The sequence below is a fragment of the Camelus bactrianus genome, chromosome 30, assembly GCF_048773025.1.
Source record: "Camelus bactrianus isolate YW-2024 breed Bactrian camel chromosome 30, ASM4877302v1, whole genome shotgun sequence".
NCBI classification, from domain to species: domain Eukaryota; kingdom Metazoa; phylum Chordata; class Mammalia; order Artiodactyla; family Camelidae; genus Camelus; species Camelus bactrianus.
This window is the reverse complement of record NC_133568.1, coordinates 29,718,029-29,728,514: the sequence shown is the minus strand read 5'-3', so window position 1 is coordinate 29,728,514 and position 10,486 is coordinate 29,718,029. Positions and strand designations below refer to the sequence as shown.

The following is a 10,486-nucleotide window of genomic DNA, read 5'->3' as shown; positions in this document are numbered from 1 at the left end:
CACCCCTCTGAGAGGTCGTTGCCCACCGCCACAGCCCCTTCCCACTGCCTGCTCGTGTGGTGGCCTTGGACAGCTCGCATTTGCTTTATGGCCTGGAACACAGCCTAGGATATTCTCTCTGGAGAACGTTCTATGTGACCTTGAGAAGAAGGTCTGTTCGGCTGCTGTTGGGCGGAGTGCCCCACGGATGTCCAGGAGGCCTGGCTGGGGCTCCAGTCTTCTGGTTTCTTGTTGGTCTCCTGTCTGGTTGGTACATCCGTTACTCAAAGTGCAGTACCGGCAGCTCCCTCTACGGCTGTGGAGCTGTCTGTTTTTCCCTTCCTTCCATCAGCTTGTGCTTCGTGTACTTGGGGCTCTGTTGTGGGGCACACGTATGTTTGTGATTGCTATGTCCTCCGGGAGGACTGGCTCTGTTATCATGATTAGATATCCCTCTTCATCTTTGATAGCACGTTCTGTGTTAAAATCTGTTTTGTCTGACATTAGCGCAGCAATTCCAGCTCCCTGTACTTGTTCTTTGCATAATGTTTTCCACCCTTTTAGTCCGTTTGTACTTTGAATCTCAAGTGTGCTTCCTGTAGCCTGCTCTTTGCCCAGGCTGACAGTCTCTGCCTTGTGGTCAGCTTGGTAAGTGCGTCCACACTCAGTGTCATTATTGACGTGGTTAGCTCTGTTGCTCCCATTTCTCTGTTTGTTTCCTATTTTCCCATGTCTGTTTTATTCCTCTATTCCTCCTTTATTGCTTTCTTTCATGCTGAGTGAATATTTCCTAATGCAGCATTATGAACTCTTTAATGACTTTTTACTTTTCGTTGTTGTTGCTATTTCCTTAGTAGTTGTCCCAGGGTTTATCACATACGTTTTAATATCAGAATCGGCTTCAGATTTACACTGGCTTAATTCCAGTGATACGTATGAACATCAGTCCCACGTGGGTTTATTCCCTTTCCCCTTCGAGCGGTCTTATGTTATAGAAACGACAATTAGTAACACTACAAGCCCAGCGGCACACTGGAGTCATGACCCCTTTGCCACCTGGAGTCATTTCCTCAGTCCAGTCCAGCTCTGCTCCACCCACTTCCTTTATACTGTTATTGGCACAAATATTGCACGTATATTTCATTTCCACTAATTACAGGCCTTACAGTGCATTAGATCTATATTATTTTATACAATTGCTTTTTAAGTCAGTTATGAGAAGAAAGAAGAAAAGGTACATTTGTATTGCCTTATAAAATGACATAGTTACCTTTACCAGCACTCTGTTTCTTCATGTGGATTCAATTTCTGTCTAGGGCCACTTGGTTTCAGCCTGAAGAACTTCCTTTATTTTTTTAAGGTGGTTCTACCAGCAGCAAATTCTCAGTTTTTGTTTATCTTGGAAAATCTGCATTTCACCATTTTCTTTCTTTCTTTCTTTCTTTTGAAAGATAGCTTTGCTGAGTATAGGATTCCTGGTTGACAGTTTTTTTTCCTTTGAGCACTTTGCGTATATCACCTGCTGCCTCCTGGCCTGCACTGCCTCTGCCTTAGGGGGTCCGTCACAGTGGGGTCCCCTTGTGAGCGACACATCAGTTTCCTCTCAGTTACTTTCAAGATTTTCTCCTTGTCTTTGTTTTCAGTGTTTTCACTGTGATGTGGCAGTTGGCAGGTCTTTCCGCATTTATCATCAATCAAGCTTCCTGGGAAGGTAGGTGATGGTTTTTCCATAAATTTGTGACGTTTCTGGCCGTTATATCTCTGGATACTTTTCCTTTTCCTCCCTCGCTCCCGCTTCCCTCTGGCGTCCCCATCTGCGGGCTGGCGCCCTGGGCTGGACGCTGTCCCCCGTGTCCTCATCTGTTTCCTCCATCCTCAGCTTCCACAATCTCCGCCGATCTGTCTTCAAGTCCACTAGCTCTTTCTTCCGCCAGGTCAGACCTGCTGTTCAGGTGAGTCTGAAGACCCCCTGGTGAGTCTTTTCCATCAGTTGTTGTAGCTTTGACTCCAGAGTTCCCATTTGGTTCTCTTTTATGGTTTCCGTCTCTTCACTGACGGTCTCAGTTGATGGGATGCTGTCGTCGCACATCCCATTGCTTCTCCAGTCAAGCTTTCCTTTAGTTATGTGAGTACACTTGTTGCAGCCTTTTTCTGTTAAATCCAGCATCTGTTCATTTGCACAGGCAGCTTCTGTTGCCTGATTTTTTTTTTTTTTTTTTTCTGTTTGGATCATGCTCTCCTGCTTCTTGGCATGCCTTGTAATTTTTTGTTGGAGACCGGACATTTTAGATGATGTGTTGTAGCAAATGTGGGTCCTGGTACCCTCCCCACCTGGGGCTTGTTGTTAATATTTGCTTATTTATTTGTTCAGGAAGGGGCTGGATTAGTTTAGTGCCATCTACTCCCCCTCCGAGTGTTCAGCCTCTGCTCCTGTTCCTCAGGGGACACAGCTTGGTGCTCAGTCTCCTCGCGGGAGGGGGCAGTGGTGCTGGCCGGTCCTTCTTTACCTGACTTTGGGTGGAACCGTCATTTCTGAGGTCAGTGCTGATGTGCGTTCTGACCCCAGGACGGCTCCTCTGGCTGACCTGCGTCAGTCCTCCCCTGCGCGCTGGCCAGCCCACAGCCCAGGCCGTGTCTTCACTCAGTCCCTGCATCCCCTCCCTTTCCTTCAGTGCAACCTCCACTGCTCTTCAGACACCCTTGGGTTTGAACTTCACCGCCTTCTGTTGCAAATGAAGTCAGTTCCTCTGGGAATTGATGGGGGCGTCTGTTTTACAGTCTGCTCCCCCCGCCCTGCCCCCCAGGGCTGTGCCAGGGCTGTTGACCTGGGGGTGGGGCAGTGGCAAGCCCGTCTTTGGTGACCCCCATTCTCAGCTGAGGCTCTGCAGGGGCGGGGCAGCAGGCTGAGGTCCTCTCTGCTGCCACTCCTGGCATGCGACCACCCTCTGAAGCCCGGGCAAGGGTGACGGGGCTCCCAGTGTTCTCAAGGTGCCTCCACTCCCCTGCGTGAGGTGGCGCTGGGCGGAGAAGGTGCCCCTTTTCTCAACTGCGCCCCCTGGGACTCAGCCCACTGGGGGCAGGGAGCCCCTAGTTCGTGGCTGCAGCCTCTGGGGTGGAGCCCCCTCCTCGCTGAGGTGGGGGGCTGGGGAAGGCCTGGGGCAGGGGGAGTTTTGGTTCAAATACCAGGCTGTCCTTTTCTAACACATTTTCATAGATTTTCTTGAATGGACGTTTCATTTGATGTTGTCCTAGGACCCCTTCCAGGGGCTTCCAATGGCTGTTTTCAGTTTTTCTCAGGTTTCACTGTGAAGCAGGTCAGCTGAGTTCCTCATGGTCCCACGCTGGGGTGGATCTCAACAGCCTGAGTGTGAATTCCCGCCCCGCCCTGCACCCTGGGAGCCCACCGTGAAGGGCCCTCCTCTAAGGCTGGCTGTGAGGGTTCAGTGAGGTGACGCCCGCTCACCTCAGTGACTACCCCCTACTAATTGCTCAACAGATGTCCCGATTATTTCAGAGCAGTCCTGTCATGGGGTGAATTGTGTCTGCCCAAAAGAGGTGTTGGAGTAACCCTGCCACCTGTGAGTGTGACCTCATGTGGAAATGGAGCCTTTGCAGGTGGAGTTCGTGAACTGGAGGTCACTAGGGTGGCCACTGTCCTCGTAGGAAGAGGAGGTGACAGGGACAGAGACGGGCCACTAGAAGGCGGGAGAGGCAGGAAGGACCCTCTCCTCCAGCTTTCAGAGGGAGCACAGCCCTGTGGTACCTCGATTCCGAGCTTCTGGGACTGCGAGGGGACACGTCCATACGTTTCTCTTGGCTTAAGGCCTCCAGGGTGTGGTACTTTGTGTGGTGGCCCCGGGAACCCACACAAATGCCAGGGGATGTTTCCTTCCTTCCTTCCTTCCAGGACGCCCGGCCGCATCACACGACACTGTCCCCTTCCCCCAGTGCCTGTGGCCCAGGAAGTGCCCCCTGAGCTCTCCCCACAAAGGACCTGCTGTGGAGCCCAGCCGACAGCCTGGGGGGCACCTCTGACCCCCCAAGATGTCCACCTCCAGGCAGCCCCCGTGGTGCCACCCCAGGCCCCTCTTCTCCAACAAGGCACCACCATCAGACGACACGGCCCAGGGACCCCTCCATGTGGGTCACAGGCCGCCCCCCTGGGGCTCAGGTCTGGTGTTTCCTGAAGCTTCGGGGGTCATGGGAGATAAGGCCCCCTCCAGGGAAGCTACGCCCACTGGGGCTGAGGAGGAAAGTGAATCCAGAGGCAGGTCCATGAACTGTTTGGTCACCAGGACGCAGAGGCACCTGAATGCCCGCCCGGAGCCCCTCACGTGGGTGGGGAGACAGTGCCCCTGTCCGGGGAGCCGGTTTAAGGTGGGATTCTGCGGCCGCTGTGGGAGTCCCCGACCACACGGCAGTTGTGCCAGGAGACGAGGACGGCAGGTGAACATGGCCTGTCCGGTCAGGAGGCTGTGGGGGCCCAGGCGAGCCCTGCGCCCAGCGAGGTCCTCACCTGCACCTGATCCTCCGGGGTCCTGCAGGAGCCCCTGCCCTGGGGCCCCCGTCAGCCTCCTTCAGCCCTGGGTAGTCGGGGGCCTGCAGGAGAGACGCGCACCCAGCCGCCCCGTGTGGCCGCGCAGGGCCAGGCGTCGTCCCCTCGGCACCCGGGGCAAAGCTGGGCTCAGGCCCTTTCCTGGCGCTGCAGCAGCTGCTCTGGCCGCCAACCTGGCCGGTGGACGGTCGCTTCCACCTTTTGTTTCTGGCAAGATGTGGGGTTCGCACCTGTGAACTCACAATGCTTTCCTTTTGCAAAGTTAACAGTAGTAATAACAATGGTTTCTGATGGTAACATGGAGACTGTTCTCTCAAATCCACTTAATTAAGCAGAAACCCGAGGCGTTCTCACCCCCAGCCCTGACGCGGCGGCTGCCCTTGCATCTGTTGTCTGTCTGTCTGTGGTAAATGACTTTTCCCTCACACGCGGTGTGGTTTCCTGCGGGGGACCGCACAGGCACCCCCTGCCCGGCCCCGGGCTCCGACCCAGCGTCGGGATGGAATCCGCCCAGGGCTTGGGTCGGCTGAGTTTCCCAAACTATTTTTAAAGTGTTTTTGGTTCAATAAAGCCCTAAACAAGTTTTGCCAGGCACTTTTTCCATTAATTTTTAAGCCGGAGTGAATTTCAAGGGAAATTTAATCCATGTGCCCCTGATTCATTCACACTTAACTCATCGAGAGGCTGTGTCGGACCCTTTGATGTCCAAGCAGAAGGCAGCGCTTTACAAGCCCGCTCAGCCTTTTTCCTTCTTGGAAACAGGAAGTGGCATCTCGCCAAAGTGTAAGTGCATGTGAACCCTCAGCGGTGATGCTGTTTCAAACCCACACCCGAGAGCCTGGGGCTACCACTGGGCCGGGGCAGGTGGGCTCCCGGAGCCAAGGGGCCGACACCCCAGCACAGCCCACCAGGCTCCCCAACTGGGCCCTGGTGCCCAGGCAGTAGGAGAGCCTTTACCGTAATTTTCTTTTTGAAAATTGTGATCAATATGCAGAACAGAAATTCACCATCTCAACGTCTTTAAGTGACAGCTCACTGGATCCAGCTCATCCACATTGTGCAACCATCACCACCATCTGTCTCCAGGACCTTCTCTTCTTCCCAAACCGAGACTCTATTCCTAATAAACACTAACCCCCAGCCCCGCCCCTGCCCGTCACTCTCCGACGGTGCCCTGCCCCTCGTGGGGCGGCGTCCGGCAGGGCTCATCCCCTATGACGGCGGGTCTCACAGAGTAGTGTCCTCCAGGCTCACCCAGGGCGGGGGCCGGGCAGCCCTTCCTTCCTCTTCCAGGCGAATCATATTCCATTGCGTGCGTGCCCCGCACTTCCCTCAGCGGCTTGTCTGGGGCGGGCGTTGGGGTGGTGTCCTCCTTTTGGCTGCACTGAGCAGGGTGCAGAGCTCTCGGCGATGCGCCCGCAGCCGGGCTTCCGGGGCCACCCCGGGGTTCTGTGCAGCTCCAGGAGCGACCACTCGTGCTCCCTGGTGGGGGTGACATCCGTTCCTCTGGGGAGGGTCTCACGAACTCCGCTGGAGGCTCCATGCCCTGGGCGAGACCTTTGTGACCTCGTGGGCCCGATGCAGGGGAAGCGACCTCAGGGGCCCGAGGCTGCTGCCCTGGGTGGGGTCAGCTCAAGTCCCAGGTGCCACTCCAGAGGCTCCACAGTGCCCGCAGCCCGGCCAAGAGAACAGGCCCTCCTGGGGCCCGAGGGCAAAGGTCAGCGCTGCGTCTTCGGAGGCTCAGGGAGCAGCACAGGGAGTCACTAGGGAGCAGCAGCTGGCTGCCTCGTCCTGGGCAGGAGTCATTCTGTGGTCAGGCCCTCTGTCTCCCTGTCCCTCTGTCCCTCTGTCCATCTCATCATTTCTGCTTAATGACCCACATCACTGGGCCCTCACATTCGGTCCTCACAGAGGTGTCCTCCAGATCTACAGTCGGTCAGGCTGGGCAGGGAGCTCGGGGTAGGCTGGAGCAGGCCTCGGTGGCCCCGATGGGGGTGGGGATGCCCAGGGGGTCCCAGGGCAGTGGTGGTGGTGGTGGTGGTGGTGCTGGGGTCTGCAGCTGAGGGGCTCACCCACCAGCCCAGGGGAAGTCATTGATGAAAAGGCTGCAGGTTCCCACCAAGCACACCAGCTGGGTGTCCACTGCCTGCCCACCTTTCCCTTGTCACTGGGACCCCTGTTTTCCTCCGGAGCCTGTGTGGCTGCCCTGAGTTGGAGGCTCTGGGACGGGGTCCCTGAATGAGGCCAGCACATCCTGCAGACCATAAAGCTGTCTTGGTGCTTGACTGACAGTGTCTCTCTACCTTCAGGGCAAGATGTCCGGCCATCACCCACTGTGTCCAGCCCCCGTTCACATCCACCCAGAATCTCGGGATTTGGAAACAGTCTTTGCAGATGGGATTAGTTAAGATGAGGCCGTCCTGGAGGGTGGCCAGTGCCCGTTGTCCTCACGGAACCTGGGAATTTGGACACAGACGCGCAGGGAGCCCCCAGCACCCCTCCCCTGGGGCCCGGACACTGTCGTCTCTGACTCCTGGCTCTGGGGCTGAGAGGGAATCTGTCTTTCTGCTGGGTCAGAGAGAGCAGACACCGCGTGCGTACAAACGCCTCCGGGCGAAGGCGAAAACCCCCAGGTCCCTCAGGGAGTCACACTCTCTGGGACTTGGCTGTTCCCGCCCAGGGAGACAGCCAGCTTCTAAGGGCCGCGCTGTTAGCCTGGTCCCGCCGTGGCTGCGGGCGCGTTTCTTAGCTTCCAGCGCCGCCTTCTGGAAGCTCCTGATATTACAGCTGCTCCCAGTGGCCTCTGGCTTCCTGCTTACCCAGAGCCGCCCCGTCAGGGACTCACGTGCCCGCCGGGCCCAAGGTGCCCGGAGATTCTGGGTCTTAGGAGAGCAGCTGCCAGACCTGCTTCCTAAGGACACAAATCGTTGCCAGCTGCCCAGCGGGGCCTGGGCCCTTGCAGTCTTGCCCGGAAGTGCCGGCACCTGGGGGGCAGCACACACTCCCCGACCTGCGCTTCCCACGGTCAGGACACAGGGACACAGGGACCTTCCGGCCCACAGGGACTGGCACACTGGGAGGGACGGATAAGGACTTAATGAGAAGCTGGGGAGCCTGGCACAGTCCTTCCTGTGTGACGGCCAACTCCCTGGGTCTGAAATTATCCCGAGATGAGACTCAGAACAGAACAGGCAGGAAGGTCCCCCCTACAAGTGTGGACCTGCAGGGGGGGATTGGGGGGGGCCTCCCTGGCACCCCAAGGTCTGGCCTGTTTAGGGGACACAGGGTCATTTCCCAGGCAGAGTGAGGTGAGTGGAGGGGCTTGGTGGCTGCAGGCCTTGACTGTGGGGTCCCAGCCGGGGAACCGGGCGGAGTCGGTGAAGGACCCTTCCTGCCCGAGCCCAAGGTCCTGCGGTCGAGGACAGGCCAGGCCTGCCCTGCTGTCCATGGTCTCCCCAGCCAGCCCCCAAGCCAGGGAGCGGGTGTGTGGCCCCCATGGAGAGGAGGTGGCTCTGGGGAAACAAAGCCTGACCCTGTGCCTGACATCACCAGGGTGACCCGTCCCCCCCCAGCTGTGTCACCCACGTTCCAATGCCCCCGTCCCCCACGCCCACGTCTCCCATGTCCATGTCCTGCCACGGGGTGGGGATGTAGCCATGGGCCAGGTGGGGAAAATCTGGGGAAGTCACTTTAACTTCCCGGAGCCTCCCTCCTCCACTGTCTGCCAAGTGTTCTGTGAGGCGTCAGGCGGCTGGTGGTGTCCTGGGATGGGGACAAGGACTCGGGGGCACGGGGATAGGTCTGAGCTCTTGGGCCTGGGCACTGAGGTCATGCAGGTGGGTCATCTTGGGTCGTGAGACCTTCTGGAAGGTCTTGCGCCTCTTGGAAAACTGGGGGCCCACGTGACACTGATCCCTGAGGTCCAGCACTGCCAGGCCGCGCAGGCCAGACCGAGGTCGCGTCCTTGGGGTCAGTACAACCTATGTCCTTCCAGGGAGAAAACCACCAATCCTGGGCGGGAGGCCCGAGAGCCCTGGGCGCAGAGGTGACCCGCCAGTCACTGCTGTGGGCTGTGGGCGCATCTGGGTGGACACACCCTGGCGTTGAGGGAGGTGGCCACGTCCCAGGGCCCAGGGTGGCCCCTCGCGGGTTCTGCACACTCGGAGCCTGGCGGAGGCAGAGGGCGCCGCGCCCGTTCGGGGTCCAGCCCTGGTGGGACGTGGTATGAGGGGGCAGAGCTGTGGGCCTGGGGCCCGGGGTAGGGGGCAGCAGGCCCTGACCAGGAGTGTGGACGCGCCCCTAGTCTGGACAGGGGGGACTACCTGCGGAGGGGAACAGAAGAGCCTCCCACCCACTACCCACCCGCCCACCCACCGCCCTCTCCCAGGAACGCGCCGCCGCCAGCGACTGGCTTCACCTGACATCCGCTGAAGGGCGCTCCCCTCTCCCGCAAATGCTCGCACCCCTTCCCGCTCCTGAGAACCTGCGCCCAACCCACCGGCCTGCCGACCCCAGACACCCCGTCCAGGTGCCTCCACGCGTGTCCAGACCTCCAGTCCAGCCCCGCAGGTGAGCGCCGCCCACCGGCCGTCCACACAGCCAGACCCTCCGTGAGGGCCCTTCTTCCCGTGCCCCCCCCCTCGTGGCCCCGCCCCCTTCCCGCGGCCCCGCCCCCTTCCCGCGGCGGGCCCGCTGCGCTAGTTCTCCCGCCTCCTCAGGGCACTCGGGCGCACAGCCCGTGGGCCCCCTTCACCTGCTGCCTTTCTGGCCTCACCTGTCACCTCTCTGCCCTCACGTCCCTCCAGCTCCCCTCCCGGGGCCGGAGCATCAGCAGCTCCGGTGAATCCAGGTCCACGCTGACCAGTGACCAGCGAGCGACCCGCGGGGCTGCCATCACAGGAGGCGGAGAAACCCGGCGGCTAAGAGGAGCGGGAACAGCGCCGCCTTGTGGGGAGCGGGGGACCGGCCGCGGGAGGGAGCCCGGAGCCGCCGGGGGCGGGCGCGGGGGCGGGCCGGCCCAGGAAGGCGAGCGGGGCCGGATCCCGGAGCCGCCCTTGCCGAGACCCCCGCTGGTCAGGCCAGGTCGCAGCGCCGCCCCCGGCCGGGAGCCCATTTAACAAAGGACGCCGCCGCCCGGGGAGGCCGGGTCAGCCTGGAGGACCAGGCGCTTCGCCCGCAGGCCAGCGCGGCGCCGGGCGGCGGCGTCCGGGCGGGACCCGGCCGGAGCTTCGGCGACTTGACAAACACTAAGGGGACAGGTGTTGGGCTCCGCCCGAGGCCCTGTGCGCGCAGAGCGCCCATCGCGAGCAGCACACCCGCCTTCACAGCCTCGAGGTTTCATGCCAGTTGCGCAGGACGGCTTCCCCTGTCATGACAGCAAAGAACGAACGTGAACCCCAGGAAACTGCGGAATGTTAAGTAAACTTTAATTCACTCCTCCGGACACCAGAGTCAGATCAGTGCTTTACAGTAAAGGTGAAATAATGACGGCTCATTTTCGATTTGGAAATTAAGTTCTGGAAAATAAGGAAGGAAGGAAGGGAAACCTGCGCCCAGCAGATAAGGCATGTCGTCCGGGTGCCCGCTCCTCCAGGCCGCCCTCCCGACCCACTCAGCGGCCCTGCACCCCGAGCGTCCACTGAGCCGGGCGGGCAGCGCGGCCCTAGGAGGTGAGCTTGGAGTAGCTGGGAGGGGACAGCTTCCGCCGCAGGAACTTGAGGGTGTAGAGGGGAAGACAGCTGACGACCGTGATCGCCGACACTTTCCACACGAAGGTCACGGTTGTGATGAAGGCCACATCTGCAGAGAGAACCCGGGACAGTGTGAGAGGCGGCGGGGCCACGGCCCTCCGCCGCCCAGGGGCTCTCTCCTGCGCCCTGACCAGAGGGCCCCACGGAGGCACCGCCTTCCCTGGACGCCACGTACAACCGATTCCTTTAATACGACGATGAA

General features: G+C 59.5%; 1 protein-coding gene across 13 annotated transcripts in view; it reads right to left on the bottom strand.

The window, feature by feature from the left end:
* Positions 1 to 9,943: 9,943 nt before the first annotated feature.
* The window catches only part of ATP9B (ATPase phospholipid transporting 9B (putative)), a 155,595-nt gene continuing 155,052 nt past the window's right edge, over positions 9,944 to 10,486 (bottom strand). For all 13 annotated transcript variants that reach the window (XM_074355305.1, XM_074355303.1, XM_074355306.1 and 10 more), the window contains one exon: positions 9,944 to 10,333. In XM_074355305.1, the coding sequence (XP_074211406.1) occupies positions 10,197 to 10,333 (137 nt within the window). In that variant the 3' untranslated portion in view covers positions 9,944 to 10,196. The remainder of the gene's footprint in view (positions 10,334 to 10,486) is intronic.